At 34.7% G+C, this 21,982-nt stretch overlaps 4 protein-coding genes across 6 annotated transcripts; 2 read left to right on the forward strand and 2 right to left on the reverse strand.

The window, feature by feature from the left end:
- Positions 1–35: 35 nt before the first annotated feature.
- Dus1 (Dihydrouridine synthase 1) lies at positions 36–12,152 on the reverse strand. Its single transcript, XM_088189779.1, has 8 exons — positions 12,057–12,152; positions 2,707–2,930; positions 2,482–2,641; positions 1,286–1,481; positions 966–1,214; positions 613–889; positions 382–549; positions 36–287 (listed from the first exon to the last, which is right to left on the reverse strand). The coding sequence occupies exons 1-8, from the start codon at positions 12,076–12,078 to the stop codon at positions 93–95; spliced, it is 1,491 nt and encodes a 496-aa protein (XP_088045905.1). The 5' UTR covers positions 12,079–12,152; the 3' UTR covers positions 36–92.
- On the reverse strand, positions 9,240–12,006 carry LOC148233070 (palmitoyltransferase ZDHHC1). The gene has a single exon (XM_088189778.1). It carries the CDS (start codon positions 11,143–11,145, stop codon positions 9,355–9,357), a length of 1,791 nt encoding a protein of 596 aa, XP_088045904.1. The 5' UTR covers positions 11,146–12,006; the 3' UTR covers positions 9,240–9,354.
- A 972-nt stretch (positions 12,153–13,124) lies between the features above and the next one.
- LOC148233071 (ATPase family gene 2 protein homolog B-like) lies at positions 13,125–16,409 on the forward strand. The gene is made up of 6 exons (XM_088189781.1): positions 13,125–13,906; positions 13,963–14,143; positions 14,222–14,427; positions 15,058–15,252; positions 15,309–15,741; positions 15,815–16,409. Exons 1-6 carry the CDS (start codon positions 13,187–13,189, stop codon positions 16,342–16,344), a joined length of 2,265 nt encoding a protein of 754 aa, XP_088045907.1. The 5' UTR covers positions 13,125–13,186; the 3' UTR covers positions 16,345–16,409.
- A 1,102-nt stretch (positions 16,410–17,511) lies between these two features.
- On the forward strand, positions 17,512–20,749 carry BCL7-like (chromatin remodeling complex subunit BCL7B-like protein). Of its 3 annotated transcripts, none has more exons than XM_088189791.1 (3): positions 17,512–17,567; positions 19,473–19,657; positions 19,865–20,749. In XM_088189791.1, exons 1-3 carry the CDS (start codon positions 17,560–17,562, stop codon positions 19,993–19,995), a joined length of 324 nt encoding a protein of 107 aa, XP_088045917.1. In that variant the 5' UTR covers positions 17,512–17,559; the 3' UTR covers positions 19,996–20,749. The 3 variants fall into 3 exon arrangements, with proteins under 3 accessions (XP_088045917.1, XP_088045915.1, XP_088045916.1); XM_088189789.1 differs by lacking the exon at positions 17,512–17,567 and adding an exon at positions 18,702–18,866; XM_088189790.1 differs by lacking the exon at positions 17,512–17,567 and adding an exon at positions 18,702–18,866 and having other exon boundaries at positions 19,877–20,749.
- Positions 20,750–21,982: the final 1,233 nt, after the last annotated feature.

The following is a 21,982-nucleotide window of genomic DNA, read 5'->3' on the forward strand; positions in this document are numbered from 1 at the left end:
TTCCGTTTAAATGTAAATAAATAAATAGGGGTATAAGATGATATAATTTAATTTATTAATAATAACACACATAAAATAATATTGTAAGATCACTACACTTCGTCTGAGTTTTTATTACAATTCTCATCACATTTCACTTGACTATTCATTTTCCTCTCGGCTGCATATTTTTTAGCCATCTCCCTTCTAGTTTTAACTAAAATTCTATGTCCTGTACAGTCAATCTCTTCATTATAGCATTTATTTCTACAACACTTTTTACACAGTTTGAATAAGCACTTCATACCCTAAAATTCAAATATAAAATTAGATTAAATAATACTAGATATTATACAATAGAATATTATAAAAAATTATAAAATAAAATTATATAATACTAACCAATGGATTTGGACAGTTTTGGCAAATATCTCCTGTTCTTTTTACTTGTTGAACATCAATCGATTTAGGTGGTCGTCTTTGAATCCTCCGCAACTTTTTCATCCTTTTCCTAGTGATTAAATTTCCATCGGAATCTTCGTAATGACGTTTCAATTCTTCACCTCCATTCTAAACAATAAATTTAGGATAAAACTTTCTTTTAATTTTAAATGCTTTATTTATAGAACTTACTTCAATTTCTTGCTTTTTATCTTCCATTTTTTTGAGATGATCACTGGGAGGAATTCGGACATACGGTTGACACATCCAAGGAGGTAATTTTAAATTACAATCGTCAATTCTCTCACATTTAATATTAAATCCGTCTTCTTCTGGTGCGTAAACCATTTCGCCAGAGTGAAACGGTAAATATTTATTTTTAAGTTTTTCCACAACATTTCGGAAATCGTTTAATGTTTGGGCTGTAGCCAAATCTGATCTAATATCTGCATTTGAACTCATTCCTAACCTTTATAAAAAAACATATAAAAATTAAATTATAGCATATCAAATCTATTAAAATCATATTAATTAATTCAGCTTACAACATATGACATATTTTAAAAAGATGTCCTCTTATGTAAGAAGATGGACACGTGAACTTTTCAACGAAATCCAAATATTCAGAACTAGGTTCCCAAACTGGGAGAGAAACGCCTTGAAAAAGAGCCGGATTCGTGAGTATTCCTTCGGCGCTCATGACTCCGTTCACTCCGGTGAATTCCAAGCAGCGATAAACATCTGTTAAGTATTGAATATTTCCGTTGGCGATCACAGGAACGGATACGGCTAATCTATAATTTTATTTTATTATTATTTTATCAAATATTGATAATTCCAATAATTTAATTCGTAAGTTTCAAACCTCACAGCTTTAATATGCTCCCAGCTTGCTAATCCTGTCAACGGACCTTTCTGTTCTCGAGTACGACCGTGAACAGTGAGCATTTGGCATCCGGCGTTTTGAAGCATTAACGCATACTCTACTGTCTTTGAAATGTCTTCAAACACACGGACTTTGCAAGTTATGGGTATTGAAAGGTTTTGACTTAATTTGCTAACTGAAGATAAAAATTTAAACAAGATATTATTTAAAAGGTTATAAAAGTGAAGAAAAAATTACAAATCGTCACAAATTTGTAAGTGGCTAAGTTTACAATGGCCACACAGACTTTCGAAAAGCATTAGCGTTCTTTACCGTAACATAAATCACTTAACCACACTAATTATTTTTATTTATTTAGAAAAGAATTAGTATCGAGTCTATTAGTAGAATTGTTAAACGTATATTTTTGTCGACATTCGGGAAGCAACCAAAATGGTTTCGCTTATAAAAGTCGATCACGAAGACATACTCTTGCGCCATTAACAGTTTCGCGGACACGTCTGCAATTGCAGTCATTTTTCGTCATTTTTCGGCTGTTAAATGGGACACGTCTGCATATGAAAACCTCTGAATATACATAAAAAATAATTAAATTTAGGTCAAGATATATACAATGAAAATAATTAGGTATTTAAAAAAATATTTTTTTTTTACAAATTTTAGCTATATTAGTATTCTAGAGTATTTCAATACGTTTTTTAAGTGTCCTCGAAAGTGTTAATAAAGCTGTTTATTACTAGGCGGGGTTTAACAGTACAGTCATATGTCTAAATAAATTATGTTTCTGATTCGTCAAAGCTTCGTCCAAAAAAATTTATAAAAGAGTTGACATTTGCTTATATCAACACTCAACTAAGGATTTAGACACACAAAGAGAGCGAGGATTAGCAGAGATTAGCAGAGACCAGAGAGGCAGCAACAAGGACCTTATCAACGACTGGATCAACCAGGAATATTCCTCACTCGACACTGCCACCTGAATTTTAATTGTATATCGGAATATTTTATACTTGTGCAATAAAACTATATATTAAACCATTCTTCCAGCATCTAACTGGCTGAATAAATCTTACCACTCGAACCCGAAATTTTGAATCACAAAACCAAAAATATATTTATTATTTTAACATTATAAATATATTTTCCGAGCATATGATTATATGCAATAAACTTACCAATTTTCTGAAGAAGATCCCAATCGTCTTGAAGAAAAGATCCGTAACGACCTCTGCGAGCAATTGCTTGAGGGCAACCGAGATTAATATCTATAGCATCGCAATGAGGTTCGGCTAGTAGAGCAGCCTTCAACAATACATCCGGATCGTTACCGCAAAACTACAAAGATAAACATCAAAATTATTTTATGATTACTAATTTATATACAGTTTAGACAATAATACCTGCACAATTAAAGGTCTATCTTCAGGGCAGGAAGCCATCGCGTCTTGTCTATATTTATGATCTTTACTGAACACGTTACTATGATACATAGGAGTATAGCACAATTCGGCTCCATATTTTCTGCATAACATTCTCCATGCTAACTCGCTAGCGTCCACCATTGGTGCCACGACGAATTGAGCTTTACTTATCTTCGGACACTTCATAGTTGTTTGATGGAAAACTAAAATAAAAATAAGGCATTCATTAGTTGATGAAAAATTCAGCATTTCCCGTGAGAACGCATCGATTGGCTTGCCTTTATTCTTTTCCATTGTGTCAGCTGTGACCTATTAAACTTCGCTAATGAAAGAGCAACCGACCTTTAGAAAGACGGCGATGAAAAGGCCACAGTGAACTTTATTGCAAAATGATACATCATTTTGGCACAGCAGTTCAATGGAATGTCAAGAAAATCAATAGTGTGTTGTATTTTTGTTGTAAATGCCAGTGAAAGTTATAGCCTTGTTATATAATATAATTATGTAAGAGGTCCTGCATATTGATCCACTTTTCTCATATACATGTATGCAATAGCAAAAGTAAAGAAATGTTCAAATGTATATAGTACTTTCTAGAACACAAGTCAGACGATTCTTATAAATCTCAAATCTTAATCTTCTGAATAATTTAAATCATCATCATTCCAGATATTGGATAAATACTTTTATATAAACCCAAATAATAATAAAATAGAACTAAAAATATTTTTTTATTGACTACAATTTCAATTTGCTCAAACAAGTTTTGGAGCAGTAAATAGTTTTCTAGTCAGCAACCCATCAAGATTTTTTTATATTTTTACTGTGAAAATGCTTATTTTACAGAATACATATATCACGACCATTTAACAATTTTCACCTATTTAACGGATAATAATGTGAGACTATTATAGTATCATACCCTATGAAAAAATTATGGCAAGCACATAAAAGTTGTATAAATTAAACAAAGGTTTTCTATATTACCCATGGAAAATGTAAAGTAATAATATGAACACAAATATCAGCAGTTTTAATTTGGACACGACAATCAAGTCCTACAAAAGTAATATTTTAATTTACTTTATAGTTTATTTAATATATTAAATACTCTTAATTTCCTGCATTCTAGATACAATTTTAATTTAATTTACAACGTATTATTCTAACACCAAATTTATACTTCGAATGTGTTTATGTGATAGGCTTAAAACTGTGGATATTATCAGTGAATATCTGCGAAATATTTGATAAAGAAATAAACGTGGACAACCCTTAAATTTAATTATATGCTTAGGGAGGCGTGTGCAGTGGTATACCTGCCAAAAAACGTTATTGACCGAAATGCGTCTAAAACGCATGAAGTGGACCAAACGACACAAAAGCTAGACCGTTTTGGATCGAGGGAGAGTGGCGCTCTCTGATAAGAGTAAAATTAATTTATGGGGGTCAGATGGAGTACATTCATATCATCGTCAGTGTGGCGAAAGATACATTGAAAAATGTGCGACGTCTAGTGAGGCAAATGATATGGGGGTGCTTCTTATATTCCGGAATGGAAGGTATGTACTTTATCGAAGGAACAGTAAAGGCAATGGATTATAAAATTGTCATATATTATTATATCCCCTCAACGAAAAGGTACATATAATTCCTGATTATTAAAAATAAATACTGAACTAACGTTTAATTTTAACATAAAAACCAATATAATAACGATATCAATAAAATGCAAAAGATATTTATGTATATTATAAAGACGAAATTCACAAAAAAAAATGTTTTACAAAGAGTTTTTAATAGCCTAATATTTTATTTAACGTAAGGTATAATTATATCCATTAACATGGCCCAGTTTTTGTCAAAAATAACATTCGTTACAAAAAATGAATTTTAAATTATTCCCCATTGTGTGGTTTTCTAATTAAAGAAAAAAATCAACTCCCACTCTTTTGGGCGTAACCCACATTTACATTAAAATAATTAATTTACATATTCGTTCTGGCGGCCGATCTTAATCTACAAATTTAATTGAAACAGTCTGAATTCTTGCACGCACTCGCAATTAAATTAGAATTTAACTTCTATTTTTAGAAGTTTTCGAAGTATTCGATCGAACAGTATTGTTATTGCGTGCACGCGTATAAAACTATAAAAATTTCAGTTGACATACGGCGCACGTGGCACGAAACTGTCAAAAGCAAAAAGCAATAATGAACTATAAAATATTGATGTTTTTGGAAGTTGAAGGTGACACACTTTCTGGAAGCGTTTAGAAAGTGGCTCAAGGTTTTCAGCTGTTGTTGTTTTTTTCAGTATGAAAAATGACAGTATAACGAAGACAAAGTATACTGTAAACACATTTCATCGACGCACAAAATGTAAGGCATTCATTAAATTTAAATTGACAAATTTTCAGAAGTATTCTATGATATGAAAACAAAATTGTCATAAACCAAAATATTAACTTGGGTTAACTTTTTTTAAAGAAGAGTCAGTGCACAAAAACAAATACACGCAGAATTTACGTGATAACTGAGAACAGGACTGATTTAGAACGAATAAAACAAACTTTTAGAATAAATAAAACAGTATTAATTTTTAATATTGAAAATACACGTAGAGCAAGGCAAGGAATATAATAATTTAAAAATATATATAACTATTATATAACAACAGTAAAGGAGGCGATGAGATAATAACTTCGATAACAAAAAGCACTACCGCCCTATGTACTTACAGATAGAGGTAACGCCCCTCAAAGCAACCGACCAATTACATGACAGAAATTTAGGAGCATGTGAAGATGTGTTTGTACACTGACTGTTGAAAAAAAGGAGACTGTATTTTGCAACTTATATTTAAAATATTTTTAATTTTTTTCTTACGTTAGTATTTACTGTTAAATGTAATTTTCCTGTATTTTTTTCAGGACATTATACTCAGTAAATATTTAAAATGTTATAATTTTTAATAACATTACAGATATTTTCCATTATTTTATGCGAAAATCAAATATGAATTCTATATACTACAAGGCTATTAAAACTGAATGTTGAATATTTTATTTTAGGGGATCTTAAATAATTCCGTGATGGAAAGCGCCATTAAATCGTTAACCAGCACGGTATACCAATGGTATTAGTTGGTGAATAATACCTGAAAGACCTAGGTTTGAATGCCTTATGTACTTTGGTGTTTTTCAATTTCTATTGTGTCTGGAAGATCGTAATTAGTGACTATTTTATAATTATAATTCCGATTGATCATCACAGATTAGGTTTTCCTAGATTTTCTAATTTACGGATGAATATCATGATCATTAATTTAAAAAAAAGGCGTGTATAGTGAAATCTATTATTTGTTACCTGTAAAAATAATTTATAATGAATAAAATAAGTGTCTCAATAGTTATTGACTGTAAAGTATTGTAACGTATCGGGTTAACGCCTATAATTTCAAAAAATCTTACAGACACATAACATATAATTTTAACTAATTTTTATTTCAAAGAAGAATTTAATTTTTTTAAATAAATTTGTAAACTATTCTTTGAAATAACAACAAAATTTTAGTCCCACAATATATATACAAAATATCAGTCAACTTAAACAAAAAAATCCAGCTTATTAAATAAGGATCCTATCTTATTTTTTATTTTATTTTTATTACTATTAAATCTTTCGTTGTAACTTGACAGGTGTAATTCCAATATATTACAACAGGGTAAAGATGTACCAACTGAGTTAGTCAATCAGATATAATGAATACATACAAGTAAATATTAACCACCAGACTGAAAGTCTGGGAATCGATGACATCTATAATTTATAACCGAGCTATTTATTTTAAATATAAATTCGAGTGCCGCTGCCGGGGCTCGAACCCCTAACCTCAAAGATATTAGTCTGAGACATTACGGACTAAGCTATTCCGTCCTTTAATACGAAAATCTGAATGGGGGTTATCCTGTACCCCGTTTCGAGGTTCCGCATTTGTTTGGTTCCATACAATAAAGGTTAAGTATTGTGATATAAAATATATATTTTAATCGGACTAAACAAATATTTATGAGATAGCTGTTTCAAGCTTTATACTATGAAAAAAAAAGATATAAATTATGAGCCACTCCTCTTATAAAAATTCAGCAGTTTACGATATATCCAAATAATATTAAAAGCAAAAAATAGGTGCAATCTTTATAATTAATTATTTTTGTTATTGTATTTTTAATCAGATTTTTAGTATTGCAAATTATTTTACTAGCGTAAAAAAGTTTCTGAACCCCAAGATGAAATTAATTAGTACGCGTATAAAAAAAAATACGATTTAACATAACTAATAGTATTTTAGACCTCTTTTAAATTGCTGAATATATGTATTAAACTATCAACTAATAAAGCAATTTTGTTGTTGAAACCAGTTTGAGTAAATGGTGAAAATAATTTATTCATTGAATGGTGATGGTTAAACGGTTGTTGAAATAATTAATAATACATTACAACATGGTTTTTACCGAAAGCCTGGAAAAACATAATATATTAATAGATCAGCATAAACAGATATTTATACGATTACTTTCTTTAAATAAGCATTGAAATACGTGCTAAAAATCGGAGAAATTATTTCCTCTGTCGACCTTCAAAGAGTAAATATCGATTATTTATTAAGCGACATTGTCAGAACGCCCCACGTGTGAATGTTTCCAATTTTGCACAGCGGATCGCGTGATTCGTGAACTTGAAAATGAAGGCGGGTCGCGTTAAAAAAAGATTAGGGGTCAAAATTCGCGATTTGGCGAGTCTCGATCGCGTGACTCGCAAAGGGTGTGAACCATGGCGACAAAGGGGAAGCGATAAATCAAGACTCGGTGAATGTTCATTGCGAATATTAGCTTGGACCTTCATTACAAAAGAACAAAATGTCTGGCGAATTCTAAATTTAGACGTTTTATTTATAGACATATTTGCAGTATGATATCTAGTAATATAACATAGTATGTATAATAAAAATAATACCTATTAGCCTTAATATTTGTTTTAGAACCGAAATTCAAAAATCAAAGATGAAAAACATGTAATGTATGATTAACTTGAGATACAAATTATATAATATTTTTTTCAGAATCAGTGGGCAAAAATAAATACACGTAGAATTCAAGTGATCGCTGAGAACATGGCTGAAGTAAAATAAATAAAACAGTAATAATTTAAATAAAAAACCGGTATAATAAATACATTATCTACTTTCTTCTAAATCGCCTCTTTGGCTAAATTAAAAAAGGAAATGAAGAAAAATACAATTTTACTTCCAGATGATTATTGCAACATGCGTTACAACTGGTAAATACAATCAATAACTATTACGTAAATAATACGATTCAAAGTCTGTAAATCAGTGACATTTACTTTTTATAAACTATTTTTACATGTCACTAAAAATGACTTTAAGCGATTTTATTTGAATTATTTACCCGCGAGATTGGGAAAATCTAGGAAAACCTAGTCTATAATAATCGATCGCGCACTGCAAAATAAGTTAAACCGATTTCCAAAGAAGAGTTTTTAAATTAAGCTTTTATATATTTGCTGTGATTTGTTGTTTACAAAAAGTTGAAAATCCCCATTGAGCAATAGATCGACTTCAAAACAGAATAAAATTCATTGAAAATGGTTCGATGGTTCGATTAATGCACTGCATAACTAATGTAATGTTTTCTCATAGAAGAATAAACCTTCGCTGTAGATAAATCAGTAAAAATTAAAATGTATTACAATTTTTAAACTGAGTGCCTGGGTCTCACATTATGTTCTAAACTTTCCTGGAAATCTCATATAAATAAACTAATTCTAAATACTAAAACAACAAGAGCAAAACTACACCCTCTTCTTTGCCGCAAAAGTAAATTAATTATCTATAATAAGACCTGCAACTTCGTACGCTTCCTCGGTTTGGAGATACATAATTAATACTCATGAGTACCTAATAAAACTTCAGTCACAACAAAACATTTCGTTAAAAATCGCGTCAAATGCTCCATGGTTTGTCCGCAAATCGATGTTACACCGTGATTTAAAAATAGATACTCTGATATATTAAATATAAATTAAATGTAAAACACCGCAAGAGAATTAAAACCCATAAAAACGCAATAATAAAAAAATATATGCGGAATAATAAAAAATATAATAAAATAAATACTACATATATTTAAAAAAAATATTATTCTTGTGATTTTTGTCAATGCAAACATCCACCAAAAACAGACAAGCAGGTAAGAGACGATGGTTTAGGAACTGCAAAACAGATTAGATACTAATATGTATTATATATTTTGTATTCTCTTAACTTTCAATATTAAAAAATAGCATTTAATCAACAAGTACTAAAACATAAGTTAAGTTTAAAGAAAATCATTAGAACTTTTCTTTTAGCAAATGTGTAAGATTGCGACAATGCGATTTTGTATGTGTTCTTTGTGTTTTGAAGGTGTTTGAAATGAAACGCGCCAATTACTCGAAAAACGCATTTAATCGGCAAAATATATGCATATGATTATAAATATTATAGTACGCGATTAAAAAAAGGAAATTTATATAATAATAGATTCGAGGCTCGGTTGAAATCCTAAAGGTCACTTGGTCGAGGGCATAGCGACGACGCCAGAGCCGCCCGGCAGGGCTGAGGCGACGCCGGGTTCGACAGGCCCGTCTCGCGGATGGGCGACAGCGCCGGAGATCTCGGTCTGGACAGGGGAGTCTTGCGACGTCCCCTGCGAGGGAGTCCCAGGCCCGCGCCGGCGCCTGGTCCGCGCAGGGACTCCGCCAGCTCGTGCAAGTCGGTCACGCTCCGGATCTTGCGACGAGCCGGCGGCGGCAACGAGGGCAGCGAAGGTGGAGGAGAAGGGCACTCGCTCCCGAAGCGGACGCTGGGCAAAGAGAGGGCCGGCTCCACTTGATTGCCTCGGACGGATTTGCCTATTCCTCTCTTGCGCTCCTTGCGCGTCCCCATCCTGTCGAAGGCCCTCCGCACGCGGCGCAAGTCCAGCGTCGGCCAGCGATTCTTCACTTCTCCGTTCTTAGCCGAACGAAAGTCGGCGGCGACCGTAGCTATCGCGTCTTCGGGGAAGCGCGCTACGCCGTAAGCGCCGTAGGAGGACGAAGAAGCGTCACCGCCCTCCGGACTGCTCGGACTCTCGGGCGTCGAAGAGCAGCAGTTCCACTTCCGCTTCCATCTATGGTGCTTCCCTATATCTTTAGAAGCGCGCTCGTCGATCTCGTCGGATTTGGGAGCGCAAGAAGCGCAGCCACCGCGTTCGATTCTCTCCACCGAAGGGTTGCGATCGCGCCTCTTTTCGGTGCAACACAATAAAGTCTCTAGCGCGAACGCTTCGGTCGCGCCCGATCCCGCTTCGCCCGGTATGGAGCAGAAGTAGAACTCTCTGTTGCGCTCGTAGTATTCGGCCGAGCCGTCGCAGCAGCGCAGTCCGATCGGACGCCTCCTGACTTCGCCCTCGGGCAAGGAGCGCGCCCTGCGTTCGGGCGAGGCTCCTTCGGCAGGCGCGTCGGCTTCGGGGGCGGCCGCGGCTTCGGCGCGCCTCCTATAGTTTCTGATGTACTCGTAAGTGGTGAGGCCGAGCGCCGAGATGTACACGTGGAAGAAACACAGATGCAACAGCAGTCCGGCGGCCACTGCAGCCGCTATCGCGAGCGCGCCCGCGATGGCCAAGAACGCGACGTCGTGCATGTCGTCGGGTGGCGAATCCGCGGTCTCTCCCGTGGCGTTGGTCGGCGCGACCAGCGCCTCCCAAGGCGAGAGCCAGCGAGGCTCGGCGTAGTAGAGGACGACTTCGGCGAGCGCCACTGCCACGACGGCCAGCGCCGCCGCCACGGCGCTCACGACGCACGCGAAGAAGGCGGCATAGTTCCTGCCGCCGACGCAGTTGTTGAGCCACTTGCAGTGGTGGTCGAAGCGATCGACGCACTTGTTGCACACGCTGCAGTGCTTCGTCTTGGGGCCGCTCGTGCGGATGTTGCACAGGTGGCAGCGGCCGTTCTCGATCACGTGCGCGTGCTTGGCGCGGTCGAACTCGGGCACGACCCGGTGCGAGTTGGCGCGCCGCAGTTCCTCCTCGGCGGGGTCGAGCACGAGAGCCGCCGAGTGGGAGACGAGGTGCGCCAGGAAGAGGGCTGCGAACGAGTAGAAGGCGGCCGCTCTGAAGGCGCTGGCGAGCGCTGGAACCAGCACCGCGAAGCAGGCGGCGGCGAAAGCCGCGATGGCGAACCAGCCGACGACCTGCTGAGGATGCAAGGGCAACTGGAGGCCGTTGATGCGCCTCCAGCGGCGGTGCTCCGGAGCCGCGCGGCTGTCTTGGAAGGAACACAGAGGCGCGGACCCCTCCGCGGGGCCATCCAGCATGATCGCCGCGCGTCACCGACGTCGCCTGCTTCTCATTGCGCGAGGAGCTGGGACAAGCGGCCGGCCGGCGGCGGATCCGCCGGTCGACTGCCCCCGCACGCACTAAACACCCTATCGATCGTAGGCGTGGCGACGGGGAGCGTTCGCGCGCAGACACCGATCCGAATCGCGCTCTTTCGCTCGACTCCCCTTCTCGTCCTTCCCGAGGGGTTACGCAACTATCCCGGAAAGGCGGCGCCGCTCTCCTCCTCCTGAACGTTTTGTTTACATTACTAAAACGCGGCATTACACGATAAACATTGACCTACGTCGAAGTTTTTCAGAAAAATTCATCGACCAACATTTTGTTTACATACATAATATTTATAAACAATGACCAACATAAACATCACAAATGTACGGATATTTGTTTTCATGTGAACGCGTCTTATACTACATATAAACATCGTTTCATCCACGTCTTCGGTTTACGTCATCATACCTAAAATGACCAATTCGTCTTTCGATCGATTTAAGATGCATCGACAGAGCTGATCCGACATGAATCGTCAGAACAGCGCTTTTAAGTTTTGTTTACGTGTGAATGCGGCCTTATGCTACACAACATCGTAGTTCATGAAAACGTAAATAAATAAATATCGATTGGTTCACAGTTTTCAGCTCAAACCATGTATTGACAAACGAAATCTTAAATTTATGTTTATGTATTTTTTAAGGTTTAATCAAAATATTAAGCGACCGAATTGACATGAACTATCTATGGATGAAATGCAGCACGTGACAGCTGTCAAAATAACCTCAATTTGTAGCAATCAGATATTTACATATCAAAATAATGGATGGAAATATTGTTCAAGTTCATCAATCGTAGCAAAACACCCGATTTTAAACGTTTCTTATAAAAGACTTACCTGTCAATTTTGTGTTCTTCATGCGTCAAGTTATGTCGCGTGCTACAATTTTACGTCAACAGGCCGCGCGTATTGTAGCCTAATGCGCACTAGGTTACTAATTTTTTTTTGTTATTTATATATATGTATATATATATATATATACATAATTAATATTATATATCTATTTCATTAAAATCAAAGACTTTAAAATAAAAAAAATACCTTGGTGCGGTTTTATATTTACATTTTAAAAATAAATCTTTTCTCGTTTCGCATATTATATGAAACATAATTTAGGTAGTTTTAAATTTTACACAATATTGTTTCGCAGTAAGAAATTTTTAAATGTTTTCTTAGGAAATATTTTAGAGCATTCACACCTACAAGACCAGCACAATAGAGGTAGAGTCTGTGAATAACACTTGAAAGACTTGAGTTCAAATCCCATTTTAACCCTAGTACTTAGAAATTGGAACTAGTGATTAGTAATTATTATTACTCCGATCAATCATCGCTGATTAAGTATTAGATTTTTTAATCTCACGGATGAATATCAAGATAAATAAGTAAAATAAAATAGGGCTATAAAATAAAATAGTGACATATGTTGATTTTAAACTGTAAAATTAATTCCTAATTGGTCAAATATATGTATGACACTAACTTACAGATTGATTTCAGTCTGGTATCTCACTGCTTACTATTAGATGTAATTGTGTTGACCCAAGTTGTCATGTTGCAAAGGGTAATTTACAATAAATAAATAAAATTTACTAAGCGGCGTAAAATTGGTTGGTTTTCATATTTTGCATAATTTAAATATTTTTTTAAATAATTTTACTTATGAAATACTAATTTACTCTTTGTTTTAACTCAAAGGAAAAAAAATATAGCAAAATATATTTAAACTGATTAAAATACTTCAGAATAAAACACTGCAACGGGGTAATATTGAACATTGCGTCTGATTACTTTTAATATTCAGTTAAGTCTATTATTTTGTTTAAAAGTTTTATATAAATTATAACTTCGATAAACATAATGCTAATTAAACTAAATTATATATTGAACGAACGATTACAAATCACGCACGTAGAACATCCCTACGACATGTGCGTTTGTTTTGAAGTGCGGTTGACACTTCAAACATGGAAGAATTAATCAATTCTTTCGAAAACATACGAATAAAATATGATTTAAAAGTGAAAACTTTAAATAAACATCTGATCAACATTCAAAAATGTTACTGTTCGTTAAAATTATTCATAAGTTACAAAGCAAAACCTGGCGATTGTCTTTACATTGCTGAAAGCGAAGATACGTACTTATGTCGAATATTTCCAAAGCAACTTTTACACGACAATGTCATAGAGATTGATAAAACTGTCAGACTAAACACAGTCATTAATAATCTTCCAAATGTGCCTTTATTGAAAAGACCTATTCGCTTACCGAAGATTTACGTCGATCTTGTATTTGAATCGTTTCAAAGTTTGTCTATGTGGAATAAAAGAACAGACGAATATTATGATTCTTTGAAAAAATATTTATTAAAAATGTTTGTGGTGACACACGATTGTACAATATCATTGCAATGTTTATCAAAATTGCACAAAATGGGAATAGACAGATTGATTATAAAGTTTTCTTTGGATAATGTTAAGAGTATGGATGTTGGATACGTTATAGATAAAACTAATGTTATAATTAACAATAAAATTACAATAGAACAGATAGAATTACATACTAGGCCATTATCGCCACTGTATGCTTTGGAATATCCACTCACAAGATTAATTGAGATAGTGTCATTAAATGATATTTATTGCAAATTTTTAAACAAATCATATCCGCAGCCGACTAAACAGGTGTTTTACTTACATGTTATATCCTTGACTATTTTTTCTAATATAATTATTTTTAGATTTTACTTGTGGGTCCGTCCGGTTGTGGAAAATCGTCGTTAATACCTTGGGTTGCAAGAAAAACTAACACTTTGATAGTATCAGTGAACGATCATAACATTCGCAGCAGCGATCCGGGTGGAACTGAAGCAAATCTTAGAAAATTGTTTGATCACGCTTTTGAGTGTGCTAAGACAATGGGTAAAATTATATTAATCGTCAACATACTAATTATTAGATGTGTGAAAATAATAAATTTTATTCATTAATATTTTATAGGTAAATGCATAATTAACTTGGACGAAATAAGCAGTCTCTGTCCTAGAAGGCAAAATAAAAGTTCTCATGTGCAGAGAGCTGTTACGCAAATATTACAATTATTAGACACAGCTCATGATGTGCCGGGAGTTATAGTTATAGCAACGACTGATAATCCTGAGAGTATCGATCCATCGGTGAGACGTCATAAACGTCTTGAAACTGAAGTAGGAATAAAACTATATCTCATATTTTAATTCATTAGCCAATTGACATGGCATTTTTCAATTTTAAAATATAAAAAACAAATTAAAATGTTTATTTAAATGTTGTTGAAGACGAGTAACCGTGTTACAGATAACTTTAAAAATAATTACTTTATCGTTTATAAATTGTAAAACTAAAGGGGGACTGAAATAATATCCTTGCAATACTCCACTAGTAACAAAAGTTCTTCATCAAATAACTTGTTAACCAAAACAATAGATTGTTCCCGATTTCCATTTTATAAATTTTGCATCTGATCAGAACTTATAGGTTAATTGAAAGGCTCAATTCGGGCTATCCAACATTAATTTCACAATACGCAACCAAAATGACCTCAATATTATTTAAAAATTAAATAATATGCATCCTGATAATAATGATTAATTTCTAAGGCCATGTCAAATAATGGAGGGAGGAGACAGGACCACACATGAAGCAATTGTTTGTGTCAGTAATATTGTTTAAATTTGGTAGCAGACATCAAAAATATGCATTTTTATGTGCTATGCTATTAATATTTTAGGGGTTCCGTTATATTGTAAAATATATAAAAGGATTGCATCAACTTATATTTTGCATGTTTTTACCAGATAAGTATTTCACCGCCTACTGAAAATCAAAGATGCGAAATTCTGAATCACATCATAGCTGAACTGAATTTAAATCTATCCGAGTCTGATCATAAATCATTATACGAATCGATCGGAAGTATGACACCAGGATTCGTAGGCGCTGATTTGAAATTAATATGTCAAAAAATGTTCTGGAACATATCCACAAATAAGGTAAACAGCAAAAAATATTTCTTTTTATCTTCCATTTAATTGAATTGTATTTTCAGATCAAAGTCAAAGATCAATCGGCAAACGATTGGATTGATTTATTCCGTAAAGTAATATCTGGAATGACTCCTGCGTCTTTGAAAGGGTCTCTAGGCGTAGTTACAACTAAGCAAATGTCTTTCGACGATCTAGCCGGTTTGCTAGACATCAAAATGACATTAGAAACTTCAATACTGTGGCCTTTGAAACATCCGCAAGCCTTTATCAGAATGGGCATAAGCAGACCAAAAGGAGTACTGCTTTACGGACCTCCTGGATGTGCTAAAACTTCGTTAGTTAGAGCCTTGGCTTGTTTGGGAACCCTGTCGCTATTGTCTATATCTGCTGCCGAATTGTACTCACCGTACGTCGGCGACGCTGAACATTTGATAGTGCAACTATTTAAAAGAGCGAGACAAAACTCTCCGTGTATTTTATTCATAGATGAAATTGGTATATACTTACCTTACTATTTAAATGAATTGATTAATATTATAAAATAAATGATAATAAAATATATGTTTAGATGCCGTCGCCGGATCGAGAAGTGATTCTGCTCAAAAATCACTAGACGTTCAAGAGAGAATCTTAGCAGCCTTGTTAACACAGATGGATGGCGTTGGTAATCAGATGGTGGCGGCTGATTGGAAAAAAGAATCTATCGACGACGGAATAATCGTCATCGGTGCTACTAATCGGCCCGATATGATCGATTCGGCTCTTTTAAGACCCGGAAGATTCGATAAGCATATATTCGTTCCGCCTCCAGATTGCAAAGCGAGAACAGATATTTTAAAGTTAATCACCAAAAATATGCCCATTGCCGATGACGTCAATATAGACGATATGGCAAATAAGACGGAAAATTATTCTGGTGCTGATTTAAAAAATTTATGCATGGAAGCGGCTTTATATGCGCTATCCACTGACGGTATGGACGTTAAAGAAATTATTAAGAGCCATTTTGATAAAGCCCTAGCTACGACAAGGCCGTCTCTAAGTGGGGCAGATTTACAGCGCTATTGTAATGTGTTTAAGTGCATCTTACATACATAATACAAATCATCACATATTAATTTATAATAAAATTTAATATTATTCTAATAAAGTTGGAAAAAATATTGCAGCAGTTTGATTAAATTCAGAACACTATTTATCTACTTAGTTTTCTTTTTTCGCAAATAAGTAAATTAATTTTCTAAAATCCGGTGTGAGATAGTATAAGTCAGATGAGTATTTGAAGAGAAGAGTGAGAAGATAAAAATTGAATGTGTTAGTACAATGATAATTTTCATGGTTCAGTGATTATTCCACAAACGAAAATAGTACACAGTGAATATTTCAATATACACATAGATACGTGTTTATTTAAGAATACGTCAATATATATAAAGAATAATGTCTGTTTATATCACAGATGTCAATATGTTTTTAATTTAAAAATATCCTCTTTTAAAAACATTTCACAATTATATTAGTAGTTTACATTGGTGTAATACACTTACATTTCCTAATTTTACACAATTTTTTGCTTAAAAATAGAGAAGAATTAAAAGTAAATAATATTTTACCATCAAACAATCTATGTTCATAATTTTTGCTGTGTGGAATATTCATGTGCGTAATTTTTGTTTGCGCAATAATCCGGTTGCCAATTTTCATATGTATTGTATTAGTGACAAAATTTTGAAAATATCAAAGGACATTAAAAATTAAAAGGTCGTCGCGGAAATTTTTGTTTGAGGAGGACAAAGGGCATATTGTTGCAGCATTTTAAAATTAAATTTTTTGTTTAACTTTCTTTGTTCCATGGACAAATTTTTTAGGACAATCCTCCTCAAAGGAGGACGTCTAGACGCATTAATTGTATGTATAAAAACCTATGATAATAGTGATTAAATTAGTTTTCTGTCATATCTAGGACTGTCAAAAATCAAAACAAACGTAGATATTTGGCCTAAACACTATAAATCTTTCATGTCATTTAAATAAAAATAAATATTTATATTTCGACGAATCTGCTTTCAGTTGTCATCTTCGGCTAACAAAAGCGCTATCAAAGATTAACACACCGTCATGCGTGTCCTTGCCAATAGTTAGAGTACGAAATGTTTCCCTGATTGCAGCTATGAACATTGAAGGAATTTTCTGGCGGATTCATAAAATCGGTGGACGTTATGTATATGTAAACGAGTCTGTAGCCGTAAATAATATGTGAATACGTATAAAAAAACCTGCAGCTGCTTGGAAAATAAATTATAAAGCGTGATTATGTACACGTAAGTACAATATAATGGGTTTATTAAAAAAATATCAAAATGTTTAATTTAATTTTTAAAATGTTTAATTTAGACTGAAAAAGCTTTAATTTTAAATGAAAAGGGTTTATTTTAAACTAAAAATGTGTACAGAAACAAAAATACAAGGATGAATTTACAAAAAATACTAGAATAAACATACAAAATATATTCATTGTTGTAAATGTAAATTAAATCTAAAAAACTAACTGCATTCTTTTCAAACATGTTTTTCTCTTCTATTCTATGAATACAGCAATGAATATTTGTTTTTTATCTTCATTGCGAGGACAAAAATAACACCTCGCACGTGTTCGAGTATATGACTCTTGTAATGCTACCTTGTGTTAACATGTCTCATGACTTCTTGTAAACATTTCAAAACCATCTCTCTCCATATTTAAATTATCCAGTACCAACTGAAAAGCCAGCTGTTGGATAAAAACCTTGCGACGGCTTCGCTCAGATTTTTTCCAGCGTTTACACAGTGTTAGTCACTGGCATTCAGTGACTGGCATTGTGTAAATGCCAGTCACAAAGTTTCCCCCTCCACCACACTACCGTACTAACGCAAGGTAAATGGCACCGTGTAAAATGACAACTGTCGCCCGCCAGTCGCTTTTTTCTTAACAATAGTTCTTCCATTTGCTGGCGCTGTGTAAACGGTAAGGCGCCAATGAACTGAAATGCCAGTCGCCGCGTACCAGTGACTCCTTAAAAGTCCAACATAACGATGTTGACAGTATTGCCATTATGCAAAACAGTTTACATTCAAGCAAGTGCTGCGATGTTTGTATTTAAAAATGTGTTAATCTTATAAATAATTAATTAATTTTTCCATCGCCGTTTATTTCTACCTATAAAACCCAGTTATTTTTCGTGGAATATATCAGGGTGTTAACGCCGGCACGTCCCTGGTAGGGTCTCGTTTTGATTAATTTTTGAGAATGGGACGAGGATATCAAAAATTATTTACTATTACGAATAAGCAGTACTTGTTGCACATGTGGCATTTCGATACAAATATATGCCATCATTGGAAATTAAATTCGACATATGATTATTAAAATTGATTCTAGTTGCAAAAGCTGTCATTCGATTGTTGTGGCCAAAAAAGATAGATTCTGGCAGCACCGGGCGGCGTGTGTCAAGTGAATCCGTTCGCCGGTGAGCGAGACGATCGACCAAGATGTCGCGGTCTGTGCGAGCGGAAACGAGGCAGCGCGCCGCCAGGGACGACATGAAGCGCGCTATGCAGGCCGTCGAGCGCGTCAGGCACTGGTCGGCCATCTTTTTCCGCCTTCACACATACATATACGCGGCCACCATTTTACTTTGCCAGACCCGCTTCGATCTGTTCAATTATGACTCATTAGCAAAACATCACGACGATGATTCACTTGTTGTTTTAGAGAGATTTGCCGTTCAATTTAATCAAATTTACGTAATCGCGCCATTTTGAGTTTGAACGCGTCATCCCTACGAATTAACGTTTTCGATCAATATACAATGATGTATTTTAATCATTTCATTTCTTGGGAATATGTTTTTTTTACATATAATGATTTTTCTTGAGATGTATTTAAAGTTATCTCTTAAGGTCACAAAAATTGGTAACAATCTCGCAATATCGTTCGTCAATAATGTAAGCATGTGTTAGTGTTAACTTAAAAAAGTATCTCTACAGTTTTGATTATGATTCTAAAGCTAATGGAAAGCAATTTTTTTCATGTCAAATGAAGTTTTAACACATATTGTATAAAAATCATCATTTCATATCAAATAATTCCATCAAAACTTCTATGAGTTATAATTCTTTTTCTGGTGTATAATTTATCTTAATTCTTTGGCTCAATTAGTATAAGATCTTGTATTTTTAATTTTCAGGGAAAAGAAATGGGTGACGATAGGCGAAACAACAATGAAGATTTTCAAATGGGTGCCGATATCGAGTAGCGAACAAAAGAAGAAGAGCTCGGCAAAGACTGATAACAAAGAAAACGCACCGTGCTTAAAAAAAGGACACGATTCGTCCAACTCCAACTTTGGCATGGCTGAAGATTCAAACACATGTAATATATTTCGTATACATCTGACTTTTTATAGTTTTAAGATTCTGTCAAATCATAGATTATAAATAAGAGTTAATTGTAAAACAGCATGACGAACTGTAACATTTTATTAAACAATAACGATTGCAGTCGACTTTAAAATCTATCGAGATAATATAAACCTAATGCATTTATTTAATGAGACCTAAATTGTTAACGATGTTTTAGGTTTTTCAACAGTGAGCGACTCACAGGGCGCGATGGATTTCTCCTCGTCGCACATGGCCTTTTCCGAGGACTCCAATTCTCAGAGCAGCGAAGCGAACGGCATAGCTGCTAAGCGGTTAAAGACTGAATGATGGCAGACGCAGCCGATAGCGAGTACATAGTGCAAAGAGTCGAGCGACGCTGATTACGTTTTAGTGAAATTGTTGTTCCCGGGGGTCATTGTTTGTTTTGAAACGACGACGCGCGGACGGAGACAAAGTGACACAAGAGAGCATTTATTTTCCAATTGACGGTTCATGTTTTAATTTGTGATTGAACTGTGATACACGAAACAGTAATAGTTAATTTAATTCGATTCACTCAACGCTGGGATATATGAGGGTTAAGGTGGAGACTTATCGGGGACAGGTCGCGTTATAGAGCACAATTGATGCGTCGTCGCTGTGGTGATTGATTTAAACGATTTATTTTGATCGCAGTATGATTTTTCTTACCAAAAATAGATGGAATCTGACAATATATTTTTTTTGTACTTAATACATTCCCTGCTATGTACATCAATTTATACCATACTCGTATTAAATTAATAAATCTCGACATAATTATTGTCAATTTACCGAGACGTTAATGATCAAGTATTATTTTTTTATATTTGTGTTGTGTTGTGTTTTTATGCTTCCATATTTTGCAATCAATGCATGCAGTCGATGTAATCCAGTATTTTGGATTATTTTATCCATATTCTGTTGAAACTAAGATTCTATTGTATGAATTATAATATTAATGTATAGTGAAAAATTGGTATACGATAAAAAATTACCATGATTTCTTTGTAATTTTGTGCAAATATTTTTTTTAGATAATTTATTAAACAGATGAAAATGATTTCCTTATTATTTATTCATAAGTAGTCCCTTATTTAAATATTTATACATGGCCACAAATTGTCATTTAACAAATCAGGGGGACGGATTCCTCAATGTGCGCTAGAAAGGTTTGTCCTGATATTGTTTGAGGGGCACAATGAGCTTCTCAACCCGTTGCAGATACAGCTCGATTTCTTCGTTTTAATGTCAAAAATTATAATCGAGGCATGTGTGGTTATCCTATGGCGAAAATAATCGCCTTTAAAATTTAGGGGTAGAAATACAAGACTTGGTAAGGAAGGCATCAGTAAAACGAGTTGCAATAGATTCACAAATTCAACTCTGCGTAAGTTATGAGGGTCCAATGAAGGTAGCCACGATGAACCATTGTACATGTAGCGAATAAATTGATCATCTGAGTAATGAAATTTGATATAAAAAATTTATGATACAATTATTCAACATATTTTGATGAGTAATGCATTATACAATCTGATATTTACAGACATGTTAAAATTGAAAGCATAATATGCGCTGATACATATGAAATATTATATTGCTTATACATTATCGAAACATGCAAAAACGATAATAAATGATTGAAGGAAAAGAGCTCTGATTTCAATGCTGGACATATATACAAACCATCATATTTAAATATATTGTTTATATTTTTTTATTGACATCTTCAAACACCTTGGCTAGTTAAAAAAAATTGTTAAGAAATCATCACTGGATTAAATGCAATACACTTTCAAATAAATCTAGGGCAATAATTTGACTTCCTGTTGTCTGAATTAGTCATATGTTGAGGTAAAAACAATGTCGAATGTTCTGAGGGCTGTCAGCTTTGTATACTGCTGCTTTAAGATGGCCGCACAACTTCAGTTTAGCTTAAGTCAATTAAAAAATAAGTCGAGGAAGAGTTGTATTTTGAAAAACTGAGGCAGCAACGATAGTTACAGAATCCAAACTATCATTTGCGCTATAAAGCATTCCAAACTTCTCGTTTTTTGTCTTTAATCTTTCTTTACTTTCTTTAAAAAAGTTTATCGTAAAAGCTATGTAATCACATGGACGTAACAAATTTATCTCTATTTTTTACTGCTTTTCCAATGTTGCTGACCCCGGATAACAATGCAAACTACATTACTTTGTGTATCATATCAGCATCCTGTTCGAGGATGTACACCATGCACTTCCTGTTGTTGCACTCCCTCTACCGCGCCGAGGTCGTAAGCCGTTCGACAGA

Source organism: Plectrocnemia conspersa, unplaced genomic scaffold (assembly GCF_051122295.1).
Source record: "Plectrocnemia conspersa isolate PC_06_02 unplaced genomic scaffold, ASM5112229v1 ptg000008l, whole genome shotgun sequence".
Taxonomy (NCBI): domain Eukaryota; kingdom Metazoa; phylum Arthropoda; class Insecta; order Trichoptera; family Polycentropodidae; genus Plectrocnemia; species Plectrocnemia conspersa.

What these genes read in the sequence shown, in the direction of transcription:
- LOC148233070 (XM_088189778.1), bottom strand. Translation starts at nt 11,145, where the DNA reads ATGCTGGATGGCCCCGCGGAGGGGTCCGCGCCTCTGTGTTCCTTCCAA.
- Dus1 (XM_088189779.1), bottom strand. Translation starts at nt 12,078, where the DNA reads ATGAAGAACACAAAATTGACAG. An exon ending in TTTAAAATATGTCATATGTT is followed by an intron (nt 890 to 965) that starts GTAAGCTGAATT and finishes TTTTTTATAAAG; the next exon opens with GTTAGGAATGAGTTCAAATG. An exon ending in AAAACTGTCCAAATCCATTG is followed by an intron (nt 288 to 381) that starts GTTAGTATTATA and finishes TTTGAATTTTAG; the next exon opens with GGTATGAAGTGCTTATTCAA.
- BCL7-like (XM_088189789.1), top strand. Translation starts at nt 18,775, where the DNA reads ATGTCGCGGTCTGTGCGAGCGGAAACGAGGCAGCGCGCCGCCAGGGAC. An exon ending in GTCGAGCGCGTCAGGCACTG is followed by an intron (nt 18,867 to 19,472) that starts GTCGGCCATCTT and finishes TTTAATTTTCAG; the next exon opens with GGAAAAGAAATGGGTGACGA. An exon ending in GGCTGAAGATTCAAACACAT is followed by an intron (nt 19,658 to 19,864) that starts GTAATATATTTC and finishes ACGATGTTTTAG; the next exon opens with GTTTTTCAACAGTGAGCGAC.
- LOC148233071 (XM_088189781.1), top strand. Translation starts at nt 13,187, where the DNA reads ATGGAAGAATTAATCAATTCTTTCGAAAACATACGAATAAAATATGAT. An exon ending in ATAAACGTCTTGAAACTGAA is followed by an intron (nt 14,428 to 15,057) that starts GTAGGAATAAAA and finishes TGTTTTTACCAG; the next exon opens with ATAAGTATTTCACCGCCTAC. An exon ending in TTTATTCATAGATGAAATTG is followed by an intron (nt 15,742 to 15,814) that starts GTATATACTTAC and finishes ATATATGTTTAG; the next exon opens with ATGCCGTCGCCGGATCGAGA.